The 20,099-nt window shown below is 42.7% G+C and overlaps 1 protein-coding gene across 2 annotated transcripts in view; it reads right to left on the bottom strand.

The window, feature by feature from the left end:
• bms1 (BMS1 ribosome biogenesis factor) overlaps window positions 1-19,561 on the bottom strand; it is a 53,583-nt gene extending 34,022 nt beyond the window's left edge. For both annotated transcript variants that reach the window (XM_084081254.1, XM_084081255.1), the window contains exons 1-7: window positions 19,408-19,561; window positions 16,353-16,540; window positions 6,084-6,274; window positions 5,067-5,146; window positions 1,236-1,424; window positions 884-1,026; window positions 441-562 (exon numbers count right to left, since the gene is read on the bottom strand). In XM_084081254.1, the coding sequence (XP_083937380.1) occupies window positions 441-562; window positions 884-1,026; window positions 1,236-1,424; window positions 5,067-5,146; window positions 6,084-6,274; window positions 16,353-16,528 (901 nt within the window). In that variant the 5' untranslated portion in view covers window positions 16,529-16,540; window positions 19,408-19,561. The remainder of the gene's footprint in view (window positions 1-440; window positions 563-883; window positions 1,027-1,235; window positions 1,425-5,066; window positions 5,147-6,083; window positions 6,275-16,352; window positions 16,541-19,407) is intronic.
• Window positions 19,562-20,099: the final 538 nt, after the last annotated feature.

Below are 20,099 nucleotides of genomic sequence, written 5' to 3'. Positions count from 1 at the left end.
TATTAAAATAGAAAATGCATTTTTGTTTCAGTTTCATTTCCAATTTTATCCAATCAGGATAGAGAATATAGATTAAACAAGTCAAATTGGAAGTGATGACACTAAGAAATGAGCAGACAAAATTGGAACTGGAACACTATAAAAATGAAGCTTAAAAATGGGTACTTTCTCCTGATTGGCTGAGATTTTGACACCTACCAGAAAATGTATTTTCTGTTTATTAAAGAGCTGGAGAGACTATAGTGCTTTAACCTTTTAATAAAATACTTTTTGTTTTAACAAAAATATCTCTTACCCTACCTTTACCTTTAACAAGAGAAGTGACTAAATACATACATTAGATCACAGCTTCTTTTTTCGGACAGTTTTGGACACCTGACATAGACATTAAGAAGGTTTTCTACTGTAAAGAAATATTTAGCGCCCCAATGTGGCTGTACCTGGGATGTGCACCTGTCCTTTGTTTTTCATGTATGTCCCTCGCAGGTAGCCGTACAGACACACCGTACGATCACACTTAGGATCCACACGGAGCTTCTCTGGATCCGTTAGGTCCTCCATACTGAGAGAGAGAGAGAGAGAGAGAGAGATAGAGAGACATTACTACATACTGAGAGAGAGAGAGAGAGATAGAGAGATATTACTAGATACTGAGAGAGAGAGAGAGTAGTAGAACTAGTTATAATAGTTAACTTACCGGTCAGCTAGTACATAGGGGTGACTGGTAGGTAGTAGAACTAGTTATAATAGTTAACTTACCGGTCAGCTAGTACATAGGGGTGACTGGTAGGTAGTAGAACTAGTTATAATAGTTAACTTACCGGTCAGCTAGTACATAGGGGTGACTGGTAGGTAGTAGAACTAGTTATAATAGTTAACTTACCGGTCAGCTAGTACATAGGGGTGACTGGTTTGCCAGACCAGGGGCCTGAACTTCATCACAGAGATAAAACGACCCAGATTCTTCACTTCCTGGTTCTGGTATTCTCCATGAACCATCCCAGACAGATAGAACAGCTTCGCTCCCTGTAAACAATAATATTAAAACATATGATATACTGTATATATATAAATTATATACTGTATACATAAGTTATATACTGTGTGTGTGTGTGTGTGTGTGTGTGTGTGTGTGTGTGTGTGTGTGTGTGTGTGTGTGTATATATATATATATATATATATAGAGGCTCCACACTGTTGGCTAGACCGCACTCTCGCATCGCACTTGTTCCCACCTGGTACACCTCTGTCCAGAAGCGATGTTTGAGTCGTTTCTTGGTTTTCTGAAGCTGCTTGTTGTTCTTGAAGGAGTCCAGATGGGTCAGAACTCCCATGATCCTCGGGAAGCCATGGACCTGGCAGATGTTCAGGAACTCAAAGGTCTCCATCTCAAAACCAAAGCTGGCATCTATCAGCATGAGAACCTGAACACATTAAAACCAAACATTATGAACAAATTCATATTATAACACATTCACAGGAAGGGAGTAGAGTCTAGGACGTGTGGAGCGTTGTCCAGGGTGTTTTAGAGAAGAGAGAAGAGTCTAGGACGTGTGGAGCGTTATCCAGGGTGTTTTAGAGAAGAGAGAAGAGTCTAGGACGTGTGGAGCGTTGTCCAGGGTGTTTTAGAGAAGAGAGAAGAGTCTAGGACGTGTGGAGCGTTGTCCAGGGTGTTTTAGAGAAGAGAGAAGAGTCTAGGACGTGTGGAGCGTTGTCCAGGGTGTTTTAGAGAAGAGAGAAGAGTCTAGGACGTGTGGAGCGTTATCCAGGGTGTTTTAGAGAAGAGAGAAGAGTGTAGGACGTGTGGAGCGTTGTCCAGGGTGTTTTAGAGAAGAGAGAAGAGTGTAGGACGTGTGGAGCGTTGTCCAGGGTGTTTTAGAGAAGAGAGAAGAGTCTAGGACGTGTGGAGCGTTGTCCAGGGTGTTTTAGAGAAGAGAGAAGAGTCTAGGACGTGTGGAGCGTTGTCCAGGGTGTTTTAGAGAAGAGAGAAGAGTCTAGGACGTGTGGAGCGTTGTCCAGGGTGTTTTAGAGAAGAGAGAAGAGTCTAGGACGTGTGGAGCGTTATCCAGGGTGTTTTAGAGAAGAGAGAAGAGTCTAGGACGTGTGGAGCGTTGTCCAGGGTGTTTTAGAGAAGAGAGAAGAGTCTAGGACGTGTGGAGCGTTGTCCAGGGTGTTTTAGAGAAGAGAGAAGAGTCTAGGACGTGTGGAGCGTTGTCCAGGGTGTTTTAGAGAAGAGAGAAGAGTCTAGGACGTGTGGAGCGTTATCCAGGGTGTTTTAGAGAAGAGAGAAGAGTGTAGGACGTGTGGAGCGTTGTCCAGGGTGTTTTAGAGAAGAGAGAAGAGTGTAGGACGTGTGGAGCGTTGTCCAGGGTGTTTTAGAGAAGAGAGAAGAGTCTAGGACGTGTGGAGCGTTGTCCAGGGTGTTTTAGAGAAGAGAGAAGAGTCTAGGACGTGTGGAGCGTTGTCCAGGGTGTTTTAGAGAAGAGAGAAGAGTCTAGGACGTGTGGAGCGTTGTCCAGGGTGTTTTAGAGAAGAGAGAAGAGTCTAGGACGTGTGGAGCGTTGTCCAGAGTGTTTTAGAGAAGAGAGAAGAGTCTAGGACGTGTGGGGCGTTGTCCAGGGTGTTTTAGAGAAGAGAAGAGAAGAGTCTAGGACGTGTGGGGCGTTGTCCAGGGTGTTTTAGAGAAGAGAGAAGAGTCTAGGACGTGTGGAGCGTTGTCCAGGGTGTTTTAGAGAAGAGAGAAGAGTCTAGGACGTGTGGGGCGTTGTCCAGGGTGTTTTAGAGAAGAGAGAAGAGTCTAGGACGTGTGGAGCGTTGTCCAGGGTGTTTTAGAGAAGAGAGAAGAGTCTAGGACGTGTGGAGCGTTGTCCAGGGTGTTTTAGAGAAGAGAGAAGAGTTTAGGACGTGTGGAGCGTTGTCCAGAGTGTTTTAGAGAAGAGAGAAGAGTCTAGGACGTGTGGAGCGTTGTCCAGAGTGTTTTAGAGAAGAGAGAAGAGTCTAGGACGTGTGGGGCGTTGTCCAGGGTGTTTTAGAGAAGAGAAGAGAAGAGTCTAGGACATGTGGAGCGTTGTCCAGAGTGTTTTAGAGAAGAGAGAAGAGTCTAGGACGTGTGGAGTGTTGTCCAGAGTGTTTTAGAGAAGAGAGAAGAGTCTAGGACGTGTGGGGCGTTGTCCAGGGTGTTTTAGAGAAGAGAGAAGAGTCTAGCACGTGTGGAGCGTTGTCCAGGGTGTTTTAGAGAAGAGAGAAGAGTCCAGGACATGTGGAGCGTTGTCCAGGGTGTTTTAGAGAAGAGAAGAGAAGAGTCTAGGACGTGTGGAGTGTTGTCCAGAGTGTTTTAGAGAAGAGAGAAGAGTCTAGGACGTGTGGAGTGTTGTCCAGAGTGTTTTAGAGAAGAGAGAAGAGTCTAGGACGTGTGGGGCGTTGTCCAGGGTGTTTTAGAGAAGAGAGAAGAGTCTAGGACGTGTGGAGCGTTGTCCAGGGTGTTTTAGAGAAGAGAGAAGAGTCCAGGACATGTGGAGCGTTGTCCAGGGTGTTTTAGAGAAGAGAGAAGAGTCTAGGACGTGTGGAGCGTTGTCCAGGGTGTTTTAGAGAAGAGAGAAGAGTCTAGGACGTGTGGAGCGTTGTCCAGGGTGTTTTAGAGAAGAGAGAAGAGTCTAGGACGTGTGGAGCGTTGTCCAGAGTGTTTTAGAGAAGAGAGAAGAGTCTAGGACGTGTGGGGCGTTGTCCAGGGTGTTTTAGAGAAGAGAAGAGAAGAGTCTAGGACGTGTGGGGCGTTGTCCAGGGTGTTTTAGAGAAGAGAGAAGAGTCTAGGACGTGTGGAGCGTTGTCCAGGGTGTTTTAGAGAAGAGAGAAGAGTCTAGGACGTGTGGGGCGTTGTCCAGGGTGTTTTAGAGAAGAGAGAAGAGTCTAGGACGTGTGGAGCGTTGTCCAGGGTGTTTTAGAGAAGAGAGAAGAGTCTAGGACGTGTGGAGCGTTGTCCAGGGTGTTTTAGAGAAGAGAGAAGAGTTTAGGACGTGTGGAGCGTTGTCCAGAGTGTTTTAGAGAAGAGAGAAGAGTCTAGGACGTGTGGAGCGTTGTCCAGAGTGTTTTAGAGAAGAGAGAAGAGTCTAGGACGTGTGGGGCGTTGTCCAGGGTGTTTTAGAGAAGAGAAGAGAAGAGTCTAGGACGTGTGGAGCGTTGTCCAGAGTGTTTTAGAGAAGAGAGAAGAGTCTAGGACGTGTGGAGTGTTGTCCAGAGTGTTTTAGAGAAGAGAGAAGAGTCTAGGACGTGTGGGGCGTTGTCCAGGGTGTTTTAGAGAAGAGAGAAGAGTCTAGGACGTGTGGAGCGTTGTCCAGGGTGTTTTAGAGAAGAGAGAAGAGTCCAGGACATGTGGAGCGTTGTCCAGGGTGTTTTAGAGAAGAGAAGAGAAGAGTCTAGGACGTGTGGAGTGTTGTCCAGAGTGTTTTAGAGAAGAGAGAAGAGTCTAGGACGTGTGGAGTGTTGTCCAGAGTGTTTTAGAGAAGAGTCTAGGACGTGTGGGGCGTTGTCCAGAGTGTTTTAGAGAAGAGAGAAGAGTCTAGGACGTGTGGAGCGTTGTCCAGGGTGTTTTAGAGAAGAGAGAAGAGTCTAGGACGTGTGGAGCGTTGTCCAGGGTGTTTTAGAGAAGAGAGAAGAGTCCAGGACATGTGGAGCGTTGTCCAGGGTGTTTTAGAGAAGAGAGAAGAGTCTAGGACGTGTGGAGCGTTGTCCAGAGTGTTTTAGAGAAGAGAGAAGAGTCCAGGACATGTGGAGCGTTGTCCAGGGTGTTTTAGAGAAGAGAGAAGAGTCCAGGACATGTGGAGCGTTGTCCAGGGTGTTTTAGAGAAGAGAGAAGAGTCTAGGACGTGTGGAGCGTTGTCCAGGGTGTTTTAGAGAAGAGAGAAGAGTCCAGGACATGTGGAGCGTTGTCCAGGGTGTTTTAGAGAAGAGAGAAGAGTCCAGGACATGTGGAGCGTTGTCCAGGGTGTTTTAGAGAAGGTTCTAACAGCTTCCCTGTGTTAGCTGATCTGAGTGTGAAGGGTTGGAATATTTATTATGATTAAACTCACCAGATCAGCGACCTTGGCCAGGTCAATCATGGTGTTGATGTCGTTGCTGCATTCGATGAATGTCAGACGTCTCTTCTTACCTGAGGAACAAGAACAAGAATCAATAACTCATCATTACGTAAAGCATAAACGTGCTTTAACCCTGGTGACTCTCTTTTTTAAATCTTCAAAATGTTACCTTTCAAAAATAGCTAAAATAGCCAATCTACAAGCTCACAATGTGGCCGCATTGTGAGCTTGGATTTTAGCTATTTTAACCCATTTGGGGTTCCTGTTGCCATGTACACTATACAGTATAACAACATACATTTGTTGTAATTTTTGAATAAATATTTGAAGTTTTTCAGAAAACGTCAGACAGGATTTAGAAGGTGTTTTTAGAATGGGCCTCTATGGGTTAACACAAAGAAGATCTCAGGTCTAAATGGGTTAACACAAAGAAGATCTCAGAAATACAGCTTTGTGTTTGTCACCCATTCAAAAACATACAGGACATTAGATCATGGTTTACCATTGGAGTCATTGAAGAACAAGGCACTGGATTAATAAAGCTTGACTGTTTCTTCACAGCTTTATTTCCATGGTAACTAAAGGAGGATTGCTTCAATTTTCTTTCGTGAAACCGAATCATGGATAAACTCAGCCAGGGTGAAGAACTGGTTAAGTTAATCTGTCAAGATAATTCAGCTTTCATGAAACCCATTCATGGATAATCCTGGTTAAATTAAGCCAGGATATCTGTTCAATCCAGGCTTAACCCCCAATTCTGCTTTTGTGAAACAGGCAATGAACCTAGCATCTGTCTCCTAGGATACCTGGTAAACAATGAACCTAGCATCTGTCTCCTAGGATACCAGGTAAACAATGAACCTAGCATCTGTCTCCTAGGATACCAGGTAAACAATGAACCTAGCATCTGTCTCCTAGGATACCAGGTAAACAATGAACCTAGCATCTGTCTCCTAGGATACCAGATAAACAATGATAGTGATTGGTCCACGCAAGTGTCCATCTTACCAGAGACGATAGTGATTGGTCCACACATGTCTCCCAGCTTCTGTCGGGTGAAGTTTCTGATCAGGCAGCGGATCAGGGTGGTCTTCCCCACCCTGGGGGGTCCCACCACCACCACCACGATGGGGGGGGGCTCCAACGGACTGCGGTCCACCAGAGGGATGTGGTGCTTCTTGGCCTTGATGTCCTGAGATCTGTGTTTAGATAGATAGACCCTCATAAAACACTTTTAAATAGATTTAACTTCATATAGTGTCCTGAGATCTATATGTTTAGATAGATAGACCCTCATAAAACACTTTTAAATAGATTTAACATAATATAATGTCCTGAGATCTGTGTTTAGATAGATAGACCCTCATAAAACACTTTTAAATAGATTTAACTTCATATAGTGTCCTGAGATCTATATGTTTAGATAGATAGACCCTCATAAAACACTTTTAAATAGATTTAACTTCATATAGTGTCCTGAGATCTATATGTTTAGATAGATAGACCCTCATAAAACACTTTTAAATAGATTTAACATAATATAATGTCCTGAGATCTGTGTTTAGATAGATAGACCCTCATAAAACACTTTTAAATAGATTTAACTTCATATAATGTCTTGAGATCTATATGTTTAGATAGATAGACCCTCATAAAACACTTTTAACAGAGGACGAGCCAATGGCTCAAGGCAGCAGCAACCCACGACACATCTATTGTTCTGGGGGGAGGGGCTTGATTTCTTTCTTTTTCATTCGAAATTTTACACGGCACACCTAGCTTTCCTTCACGGCCCAAAAAAGGTCCGCCTGCCGTGAAACGCTTTTCTAATGAATGTTAGACTCATTAAAACACACGTCTCTGCTTCTGGTGACTGATATTGTCCTTCTAATGAACGTTAGACTCATTAAAACACACATCTCTGCTTCTGGTGACTGATATTGTCCTTCTAATGAACGTTAGACTCATTAAAACACACGTCTCTGCTTCTAGTGACTGATATTGTCCTTCTAATGAACGTTAGACTCATTAAAACAGACGTCTCTGCTTCTAGTGACTGATATTGTCCTTCTAATGAACGTTAGACTCATTAAAACACACGTCTCTGCTTCTAGTGACTGATATTGTCCTTCTAATGAACGTTAGACTCATTAAAACACACGTCTCTGCTTCTGGTGACTGATATTGTCCTTCTAATGAACGTTAGACTCATTAAAACACACGTCTCTGCTTCTGGTGACTGATATTGTCCTTCTAATGAACGTTAGACTCATTAAAACACACGTCTCTGCTTCTGGTGACTGATATTGTCCTTCTAATGAATGTTAGACTCATTAAAACACACGTCTCTGCTTCTAGTGACTGATATTGTCCTTCTAATGAATGTTAGACTCATTAAAACACACGTCTCTGCTTCTAGTGACTGATATTGTCCTTCTAATGAACGTTAGACTCATTAAAACACACGTCTCTGCTTCTAGTGACTGATATTGTCCTTCTAATGAATGTTAGACTCATTAAAACACACGTCTCTGCTTCTAGTGACTGATATTGTCCTTCTAATGAATGTTAGACTCATTAAAACACACGTCTCTGCTTCTAGTGACTGATATTGTCCTTCTAATGAACGTTAGACTCATTAAAACACACGTTTCTGCTTCTGGTGACTAGGGATGGAGCTCGAAAACCGGGTCCATTATATACCCGGGCATGAATTTATCGAGACCCGGTTTTCGATAAGCTTTAGGCTTGTCGAGCCTGTTATCGAGTGTAGCGGCCCATGACGTCATGTCTAAACTATCAAAACAAGAGGCGATCAAGAAATAAATCTAATCACCCACGCTGGCACAAACATGTTGGTCTAAAAGTGTATTGATAGCTGCAAGTTGTGCCAAACAGCGCTGTCCGTCCCTCAGTCTATCGTTGCCGAAAATGGCAGATCTACAAGCTCACAACGTGGTGCGAACAGACGCAGTGTGAGCTTGGAGATCGGCCATGTTTGGTGCGTGACACCGTCGTACGATGAAGTATACATTGCGCTTTTAAAGTGACAGTACACACATTAACCGTTTCTTCAATATTATTTTCCAAAAGTAAAAAGGTCACTTGCCTTCTGTCTGTTAGAAAAGTACTGTATTTGAATGCCCTAGTAAAATGTAGTACACGTGATATATTTTGGTTAAAACAAAGAAAAAAGAATAGAAAAAATAACTATGCATTTTTTGTTTATAAAAAGTTGAAGAGACATGGAGATTTTATAGTAATTATTACAGTACTATTCATAATATAAAGCCATTTAACACTTATTGCACATTATATGAATGGTTGTTTTAATGATAGGCAAAAATATTTTTTACTTTTGTCATCTTCATTTAATTTTAGATAGTGGTCAGCCACAAACTCACTGTCACAACTGGCCAATAAAAAAAGATACCGGTTCTGTTCAGAATTTTTCGCCTCACGTCTTTTTTCTTAATAATAGAAAAAGATCGATAGTGGGCTCGATAAAAGCTCGGTTCGATAAGCAGGTTCGATAAGGTGCTCATTATCAATAAAAATTAACGAGCTCCATCCCTACTGGTGACTGATATTGTCCTTCTAATGAACGTTAGACTCATTAAAACACACGTCTCTGCTTCTAGTGACTGATATTGTCCTTCTAATGAACGTTAGACTCATTAAAACACACGTCTCTGCTTCTAGTGACTGATATTGAGGGGGCCCGGTTGCCCGGATGTACTTTTTAAACTGTCGGGGCCAGCAGATGGCAGTAATCGTCACATGCGGTACTGTGTGTTTTGTAATGACTTTTTGTGAAATCGTCTCGGTACTTACTGCTAAAACATAACGTTACTGCTGTCTGTGCCCTGCCTGGAACTCATCATGTCTGTGCCCTGCCTGGAACTCATCATGTCTGTGCCCTGCCCTAACCTCATCATGTCTGTGCCCTGCCCTAACCTCATCATGTCTGTGCCCTGCCCTAATGTTCAATTTTGTAGCAAATCGCACTTTCTGCGTTTGATGCAGCTAAGCTACAATCGCTAGACCCATTGAAAGGGTTCAAGAAGAGTGGAGAGAGTTGTAAGCACATTACTCATACCTGGTGTCTTTGATGGTTTTTTATTTACTATACAAACATTACAAACATAATCTAGTCTAAAACTTAGTTACCAGTTAGCAAAGGTTAGCACTTTAGGCACCGGTAGTTGTGGTTAGGTAATAAAACTATTGGTCTCTCACTCTCTTGTAGGATCTCGGTAAGTTACTTAAAACCCATATTTCAGGTAACCCACGGCACTGTTCCTTCTGAATCTAAAATCCTGTGCTCAGGCAGCCTATTATATCAACCACACATAAGGTCCGCCTTTAGGGCAGATCTTTAAGCAACAGGAAGTTCTGGTTACCCACAAGGCTTTGCGCTTGGTCCTGTCTCTTGTTACACATCACACAAGGGCCGGCTAGCTCTGGCCCTGCTCAGTCAACCAAAGGCTCTTATCTCACAACCTTCCCCCGCTTGGTATGCGAGGGGCCCTTTGAAGCAGCTACCTCACCAGGGGGTCTAATCTGGCCTGCTAGACTCAACTTAAAGGGACATGTATTCTCCCACAGGACAGATGACAAAGTACATTACTATATCATTAATAATAATCCACGATTATCTTTCATAATCATAGATTATTTCCACACCTGCCACCTGTGTGTCTGATCTAGGATCCAGGACACACACAAAACATTCCTCGTGAGCTTTTTGGCTCTTTAGATAACGGCTCGGTAAAACAATTATTTAGTATGGCTCTCTGTAAACTGCTTTGATCCCATACTCATACAGGTTACATTTTCAACACACATTGTCTCTCAGTGGCTCCAAACCCATATTTTGAAACAATTAACAGTTCAACTTAATGTTCTCAATTTGTTTGAAATACTTTTTGGACATTGTGGCTAATATTAGATCTCAAACTGACTTTACTTCATAGTAAATCATGACCAATTTAATTTAGCAACAATTCTTTTTCACTAGTTTATCCCTGAGATTTTTCCTAAATCCCAGGACAATTAACTTTAATTGTAGTTATTATCTATATTCAAGCATGAACCCTCCAAGGCCCATTTGTTTGACACCCAAAGATTATCAAAATAGTTGATCTACAATTTCACCTTAAGTAATTTTAACTTTAACCTCAAGCACACATCCTAAATGCTTTTTAGACAATCAACAAATAATAATTCAAACAGGTCTGATTGCTCATACCATGAGTCAAACATCAGTAGAGAATAATTGTTGTTGTGCGGAAGAACCTCCCAACTTATGTTGCATTTTGAACTTAGTGGCATAGTTTTGGAAGTTACAAGTAGCTTAATACATTTCATTATGCGTTAAGTTTTTCTTCTGTGGTATATTGCAAACCTAGAAATGATACATTCATTTACAAAATATGTCGAAATTCCTATGTAAACAGTCGCTCAAATAAGACATTTCGATTTTTTAGACACCGCGCTGGCATCTTTTCGCTTCTCGTCCGCACTGCCCCCTTACTCTGAGGGTGGCAGCGCAAGTGTCAGTTCGTTCGCCAGTGTCACGGCCGCCAGTGGGACTGCTTTTTTAGCAGCTCCCTCCTGGGGCCTCTTCTCAGCTGTTGCCAAGAAAGAGCTGGTTGCTCCCTCCGCAGAGGGTGAGGAAGGCTTATCTTTTATCTTTACCTTCTTTTTTCTAATTATTCCAGCCCCACCAGGACGAAGCATTCTCTCTGCCTGGATCCTGGCGGTAAGAACTGAAGTGACCTGACGTAGCACCCCGCCTCTATTTTCCTTCCGCAATTTCCTCATGACCCACCGGACTGGAGCGAAGAGGTCAGGAGGCTTGCATATTTCACACTCGCATTTTTTCAAGAGGTCAGGAGGTGTGCAGTTCGCACATTCGCATAATTTCACCTCGACTGGCCTGCAAACCAAGGTTTGCCTCCTGCCACCGTTGTGAACTGGAGGCTCAGAGGAAACGCCACTTTCAGCTGGTAGCCTGCCACCGCATAATTTTACCTTGATTGGTCTGCAAACCAAGGTTTGCCTCCTGCCACCGTTGTGAACTGGAGGCTCAGAGCCGCTTTCAGCAGGTAGCCTGCCACCTTGGTTACCCCGAGGCTCCGTAGGACCACCCAGCTGGCTGGCCATGGCTCTCCGCCCTGGCGTAGTGGTGTGCTTCCCCTCCATCTTGAGTGGGCTGGTGTCGACGTCCGTCGTAGCGGCGCCCTCTGGACGGTCCTCCATGACAGCTGTTGTGGCTGACACCTCCGACGGTGCCTCTCCTGGTGCAGCTTCTCCAGTAGCGACAACCAGTGGCTGGCTCTCCGCAGTTACTCCCTGGACCTCCTCCGTGATGAGTGAGTCAGTGTAGACGTCCTCTGACGCCCACGCCAGCGCCTCTCCTGGTGCAGCATTCCCAGTTGCAACATCCAGTGGCTGGCATCCCTCTGCGTTGATTGGTTCGGTGACGACGTCCTCTGACGCCCTCGCCGGCGCCTCTCCTGCGGCCTCTGGTGGATGGTATCCCTCTGCGTTGAGTGGGTCCTCCTCCGTGACTGTCACGATTGACGCCTCCGCCTCGACCACCACGTCACCCGTGGCCTTGTCTCCAGGAGCTGGTTCGACCTCCGATGGCACTCCCTCCTCGGCCGCCGACTCCTCTGCGACGTTGACTCCCTCTGGAACCGTCTCAGCGTCGTCTTCTGGAGCAGTAGCAGCTTCTGGTTCAGCCGCTTGCACAGTGGGAGTAACTTTCTCACCTCCCTCTGCAGCGTAGAGTGGGGTCTCTGCGTTCGCAGCTTCGTCTGCAGGAACAGCAACGCCTGGTTCGACCTCTGATGCCACTCCCTCCGGATGGCCCCCTGGACGGACTTTCTTCTCAGCGATGGCTGCTTGTACAGTGGGAGTAATTTTCTCACCCCCCTCTGCAGCGTAGAATGGGACCCCCGGGCAGGACCCTGCGTTCCCCCCTGGAGGGCAGGACCCTGCGTTCCCCCCTGGAGTGGTGCCATCAATGGCTGCTTGTCCAGCGGCTTGGCCAGTGGGAATTACATTCCAACCCCCCACTGCAGCGGCCGGCTCATCTGTAGGACTGGTGACTCCAACCCCCTCTCCAGTTACGACCGGGACTGCTGCTGGGTTAGACATTTGCTCTACACTCACAGCAGGGGATTCACGCAATCTGGCTTTTGACCACTTGGTCAACTGGGCTACCTTTCTTTCCCTCAGCTGCTGGTATTTATTGCACATCTCTGTTTCCTTAAGCTCAGAGATATGGCCTTTCCACCCCAGCACTGCTTCCTCAAGATAACCGAGTCTCCTAGATAACACACGCCCCTTCTTATTTTGCGCTGTGCTGGACACGGCCAGTGAGCTGATTTTCTCAGCCTCATCTAAAGCTCGCACTAATTCCTGGACCAGATCGTGCATTTGCTTTTCCACATGGTGGGACCAAAAGTAGGTCTCAAATTTCTGGTCTGTTTCTACAAACCTCTGTACACAAGCTTCTATCATCTTGTAAACCTCATGGGTGTCGCTGCCACTTTCTACTAGCGCGGTGATATAATCACCTGTAATCTCATAGAGTCTGGTAAAAACCGTCCTCAGATTCTCTCTCTTCGTGGCTAGCTCTGGCTTTGATAATTGGAGCCAAAGGTACGACATCTGGTCCTCAGCCAACTCTGCTTCCCACCCAAAGTCTGACTCTGCTGCCTTCACCCCTTCCATCAAATCAGCTAATCCTGCCATATTCCCCTTTTTTACCTCGCCTTCTTGGCTATAGGACTTTAGGTTTAGGCTTTTCAGTTAGTCTTAATTCAATAGGCCGTGAAAGCAATCGTCAGTTATTTTTAGCAAGTAGTAGTGTTGTTCAGCCTTTAGCTAATAACAACAATAATTAATTAACACTGTGTTTAACCTGTAATAGCACTCACCCTGTAGCATTCTATGCAAGAAGCCTGTTAATGGTCTATTCACATTTAGTTATTTTGTTAATTAATACTGGCAGGATTTATTTAGCTCTACCAAAGTAAATAATAGCATTTAACCCACAATGATGACTTAATCCACTGCTATCGTAACTAATCATCTAGTTGCTCACAGTTTTAGTCTATCATAAAGTCTGGTTGAACATGGTATTACACTAGTGGTAGAAAACCTCCCCCACCCCTTATCAGTAAACAATGGCCTTTAACTCCCATTATAAGATCCCCTCCTAATCACTGTCATTTAGTCTAATTTTTAGCTATATTGCAGTGGCTGGTCTCTCATAAAGCCTAGTTAAACCATGAATACTATTTTAAAGGTTGGCTAATCAGCTTAAAGCAAGCATCTATGATTAGATTATTAACCAAACCTAACTACTTCTCCTCTCAAGGCGTGTTAGAAGTTGGCGGTTAGCTTAGCACTGTCTTGTAGTGAACAAAGACAATGCTAATTTTTACTCCCCCACCACTCAGCTCAGGGGCAGCAGTGGCAGTTGGCTAGCAGCTAGCACTTCATGCTAGACAATAGATCTGTTAGCACTGTGAGCTAGCGACGCTAAGTGTAGCTCTCAGGACTGTTAGCTTTCTAAACCCCCTTATTGGTACGCTAATCAAACTTTTAACGGTAGCCTAGCTACATAACCTGTGGTTAGCTTCTAGCTTCTCCCTCAGCTCCTTATTCTTAGCACGCAGCGTTTCACAATCTACAGTCTCTTTGTCCTCCACGGTCTTCGCAGAACTGTGGGGCTTTGTTCATAGCAACCTGATAGCGAGTCTCTTCCCGGTGGTTCCTCGGGCCCGTACGGTATTACTGCCTCGGTCCTAGCGTCGTGTAGGCCGCCGGCTCCGTGTATCTCCCTTCGCCTCCGTGGACAGATGACTTCCTTCAGTTTGTGTTAGTTGAGGCCCTTTGTCCCCTTTGTTCACACAACTAGCACTGGTTCATTAAGCCAGCGTTAGTTCTGTGAGCCTATTTAAACCTGTCCCATACCAGGCCTTATATTATGACTTTGTAATTATACTTATACCTAGTTGTCCCTCTCAGACAAACTAGTACTGTGTTATACCTCTGTATACACAAAGGCCTTATTAAAGGCCGCTTGAACTTAGAGTTTAATAACTGCGTAGTTCAACGCTTAAAACTCAAATATGCCTCCTCCGATACACAACTCTGAAGGCCTTATTAAAGGCCAGCATAGTTTAATACTGTGTTATACCCTCTGTATAACACGGTTAAGCTGCTTAAAACTCTAGGTTGTCCCCTCCGGGGACTCCATTAGTTTTATTACTGTTCAATTTTGTAGCAAATCGCACTTTCTGCGTTTGATGCAGCTAAGCTACAATCGCTAGACCCATTGAAAGGGTTCAAGAAGAGTGGAGAGAGTTGTAAGCACATTACTCATACCTGGTGTCTTTGATGGTTTTTTATTTACTATACAAACATTACAAACATAATCTAGTCTAAAACTTAGTTACCAGTTAGCAAAGGTTAGCACTTTAGGCACCGGTAGTTGTGGTTAGGTAATAAAACTATTGGTCTCTCACTCTCTTGTAGGATCTCGGTAAGTTACTTAAAACCCATATTTCAGGTAACCCACGGCACTGTTCCTTCTGAATCTAAAATCCTGTGCTCAGGCAGCCTATTATATCAACCACACATAAGGTCCGCCTTTAGGGCAGATCTTTAAGCAACAGGAAGTTCTGGTTACCCACAAGGCTTTGCGCTTGGTCCTGTCTCTTGTTACACATCACACAAGGGCCGGCTAGCTCTGGCCCTGCTCAGTCAACCAAAGGCTCTTATCTCACAACCTTCCCCCGCTTGGTATGCGAGGGGCCCTTTGAAGCAGCTACCTCACCAGGGGGTCTAATCTGGCCTGCTAGACTCAACTTAAAGGGACATGTATTCTCCCACAGGACAGATGACAAAGTACATTACTATATCATTAATAATAATCCACGATTATCTTTCATAATCATAGATTATTTCCACACCTAACCTCATCATGTCTGTGCCCTGCCCTGACCTCATCATGTCTGTGCCCTGCCTGGAACTCATCATGTCTGTGCCCTGCCCTGACCTCATCATGTCTGTGCCCTGCCCTAACCTCATCATGTCTGTGCCCTGCCCTAACCTCATCATGTCTGTGCCGTTTCAAATGTTTCTAAAACCTCCAGTATCACATTTGCAGACAAGTAAGTTAGAGAAAAGTTAAGGTGTATGAACAGAAGTGTATGATAACGCATTGCTGTGGTACTACCAGCGTTGCCAAGTCTGCTTATTTACCGCAAGTTTTGGACAAGAAGATTTGGCTTGTTTTGGGCTTTTTTTGGAGGTCGGTTGGCTTATTTCTCTCACGAGACTTGGCAACGCTGACTCACTGACACTCTCAAATGACGTCGTCATACGACGGTCTCGCTTGAAAACACAGATCTACAAACACACAACAACAGATCTACAAACACACAACAGATCTACAAACACACAACGCGTCGTATTTTTGACACACTGTGATATATAAATATATATTACCTATGGAAGGTCTTCTTCATGTCATATTATATATATATGTAAATATATATTACCTATGGAAGGTCTTCTTCATGTCATATTATATATATATGTAAATATATATTACCTATGGAAGGTCTTCTTCATGTCATATTATATATATATATAAATATATATTACCTATGGAAGGTCTTCTTCATGTCATATTATATATATATATAAATATATATTACCTATGGAAGGTCTTCTTCATGTCATATTATATATATATATAAATATATATTACCTATGGAAGGTCTTCTTCATGTCATATTATATATATATGTAAATATATATTACCTATGGAAGGTCTTCTTCATGTCATATTATATATATATATGTAAATATATATTACCTATGGAAGGTCTTCTTCATGTCATATTATATATATATGTAAATATATATTACCTATGGAAGGTCTTCTTCATGTCATATTATATATATATATAAATATATATTACCTATGGAAGGTCTTCTTCATGTCATATTATATATATATGTAAATATATATTACCTATGGAAGGTCTTCTTCATGTCATATTATATATATATGTAAATATATATTACCTATGGAAGGTCTTCTTCATGTCATATTATATATATATATAAATATATATTACCTATGGAAGGTCTTCTTCATGTCATATTATATATATATATAAATATATATTACCTATGGAAGGTCTTCTTCATGTCATATTATATATATATGTAAATATATATTACCTATGGAAGGTCTTCTTCATGCGCACAGCGCTCTGCACAGCGAAGGCTTTAGGGTTTCGTTTTCGGGCATCGCTCTCCTCCGGTGCAGCTTCCTGTTTCCTGTTCTTCTTCTTCTCTGCTTTTGGTCCGCTGTGACGATGCTGATGACGCTTCTGTTCTTTACCCTTACCCTCCATGATGATTGACAGCTGAGAGAATAAACAAACAAACAATAAAATGAAATGAAATGAAAAAAGAAAAGAAAACATTCATGTTGTTTCACACAAACAGAACCCAAAGTGATCATAATGGACCTTAACAGGTCTGTAACTATAAGAGTACTGATAGAACCAAATGAACCCTTACAGGTCTGTAACTATAAGAGTACTAATAGAACCAAATGAACCCTTACAGGTCTGTAACTATAAGAGTACTAATAGAACCAAATGAACCCTTACAGGTCTGTAACTATAAGAGTACTAATGGAACCAAATGGACCCTTACAGGTCTGTAACTATAAGAGTACTAATAGAACCAAATGAACCCTTACAGGTCTGTAACTATAAGAGTACTAATAGAACCAAATGGACCTTAACAGGTCTGTAACTATAAGAGTACTAATAGAACCAAATGAACCCTTACAGGTCTGTAACTATAAGAGTACTAATAGAACCAAATGAACCCTTACAGGTCTGTAACTATAAGAGTACTAATAGAACCAAATGAACCCTTACAGGTCTGTAACTATAAGAGTACTAATAGAACCAAATGGACCCTTACAGGTCTGTAACTATAAGAGTACTAATAGAACCAAATGGACCTTAACAGGTCTGTAACTATAAGAGTACTAATAGAACCAAATGAACCCTTACAGGTCTGTAACTATAAGAGTACTAATGGAACCAAATGGACCCTTACAGGTCTGTAACTATAAGAGTACTAATAGAACCAAATGGACCCTTACAGGTCTGTAACTATAAGAGTACTAATGGAACCAAATGGACCTTAACAGGTCTGTAACTATAAGAGTACTAATAGAACCAAATGGACCCTTACAGGTCTGTAACTATAAGAGTACTAATGGAACCAAATGGACCCTTACAGGTCTGTAACTATAAGAGTACTAATAGAACCAAATGGACCCTTACAGGTCTGTAACTATAAGAGTACTAATAGAACCAAATGGACCTTAACAGGTCTGTAACTATAAGAGTACTAATAGAACCAAATGAACCCTTACAGGTCTGTAACTATAAGAGTACTAATGGAACCAAATGGACCCTTACAGGTCTGTAACTATAAGAGTACTAATAGAACCAAATGGACCCTTACAGGTCTGTAACTATAAGAGTACTAATAGAACCAAATGGACCCTTACAGGTCTGTAACTATCAGTGAAGGGAAGATATATAGTTTTATACTTTGAATTTTAAACTGAAAAACAATATTTTCAATATTTCTATTAAATCACTTTTTATAAATAACTTCACAGTTTAATCTGCCTGAGAAATGTGTTTAGATTATGAATGCTTTGGGGGAACACATTATAACAGGGACACAATATTGTTCATAACATGGGGAACACATTATAACAGGGACACAACATTGTTCATACCATTATAAATAGTTGAGGGGAACACATTATAACAGGGACACAACATTGTTCATAACATTATAAATAGTTGAGGGGAACACATTATAACAGGGACACAACATTGTTCATAACCTGGGGAACACATTATAACAGGGACATAGCTCTGGTTCAGAGCGTTAGTGAGTTCCCTCTAACGCTCTGGAAGACCCCTCGCTCTGCGCATGTACAAGGAATTCCACTGCCCTGCCAGCGTTCAAGAGTAGTGAAAATAAACAAAACCATTTCGCTACTCACCGAAGCAAAGACTGTTTTGTGTTGTTGAATGTCTATTCTCCAACCCCGCACGCCTAAACGCACCCCACCTACTCTGTAAAATACACTTTTTGGGCAGAAAATAGAATATGTCAGCGAGACGGACATTATTTGTATTTACTCCACAGTGCCCTCTACATTTTGGTTAATGGTAAGTTCAAATCCCCCAGATCTGTAGAGGGCACTGTAGAGTAAATACAAATAATGTCCGTCTCGCTGACATATTTTATTTTCTGCCCAAAAAGTGTATTTTACTGAGTAGGTGGGGTGCGGGGTTGGAGAATAGACATTCAACAACACAAAACAGCCTTTGCTTCGGTGAGTAGCGAAATGGTTTTGTTTATTTTCACAACACTTTAACGCTGGCAGGGCAGTGGAATTCCTTGTACATGCGCAGAGCGAGGGGTCTTCCAGAGCGTTAGAGGGAACTCACTAACGCTCTGAACCAGAGCTAACAGGGACACAACATTGTTGTGGTCCTTGGGGGGGTTCCAGGGGGTCCCCAGCTAATGTAAAAATATCATAAAAATCTATTTAGGCATTTTAATATATACAGTATATTGGCTATTTGAAAATAGCCGATCTACAAGCTCACAACATGTCACTAATGCAACGTGTTGTGAGCCTGTAGATCTCATATCTTTTGAATACTTTATATACTTTTTTCATACTTTATGAAACATTATAACAACACCACAAATCTTCTATGGGGGGTCCCTGGCATAAAATAGCTTTCAGATGGGGGTCCATAACATTCATTTAGGGGTCCTTGAGTGAGTTGAGCTTTACAAAACCTTATGTACATTCAAGGCAAAGAAATTACCTTATGTCATAAAGTCTAGTATATTTATGTGGTTTTACTCTCTAAGAGATTGTTTTACATTGTTTTAGTTAATAATATTAATAATAATATTAATAATAACGAAAAAACACATGTTACTGTAACTTAACATGTTATAATAATAATAATAATAATAATGTCAATAAAACAACACGCTATTTGTGGAGGATTGATGGTCTAGTCAGTAAGAATACTCAGGGGCCCTCAGGGGCCCTCATAAGGTCATTATGATTATGCATGCACTTCACAATCACTTCACAATCAATCAATGAAGAACAGAGACTCATATTATGTTGTTAAAACTTAAAATAAATAGATTAAAACCTTACCGTTCACTCTCCACTGTCCACGAGGCGGCGCTGTGTTCTCCACACAGTTAGATGAAGATAAGTATTAATATTAATATAATAACAGTCTGTATATATAATATATAATAATAATAATCATACAGTCATACAGGCAGCATGTTGTTTCTGCTCCTCACGTGTGTGTGTGTGTGTGTGTGTGTGTGTGTGTGTGTGGGACGAACTCTCACTCGGAAGTGCTTCTGTTGTTCCCTCAGAATGTGTTCCGCCCAGAAACACACACTGTTCCATTGGTTCCGTTCTGAACGATGTTGTGTCCCCGTTATAATGTGTTCCCCACGTTATGAACGATGTTGTTTCCCTGTTATAATGTGTTCCCCACGTTATGAACGATGTTGTGTCCCCGTTATAATGTGTTCCCCACGTTATGAACGATGTTGTGTCCCCGTTATAATGTGTTCCCCACGTTCTGAACAATGTTGTATCCCTGTGCCGGTTGCGATCCCTTTTTCTACCCCTTGTTTTTCAGTAGCGGGGGGCGGGGGGCGGGGAGCGGGGGGCGCCCTAGTCCCTACGTCACATCCTAGACGGATAGCTCCGCCCACACTGGGCGAGCGCTGTCAGTGCAGCGGAAGTCGATGCGCAGACGGCTTTGTTGTTGAAGCCCGACTGACGCACGCTCATGAGAAACAGCAGAAATGAAATCTGGCGAAAAC

This window comes from Gymnoscopelus microlampas, assembly GCF_963454915.1.
Source record: "Gymnoscopelus microlampas genome assembly, chromosome: 2".
Lineage (NCBI taxonomy): Eukaryota > Metazoa > Chordata > Actinopteri > Myctophiformes > Myctophidae > Gymnoscopelus > Gymnoscopelus microlampas.
This window is presented reverse-complemented; position numbering and strand designations above follow the sequence as displayed.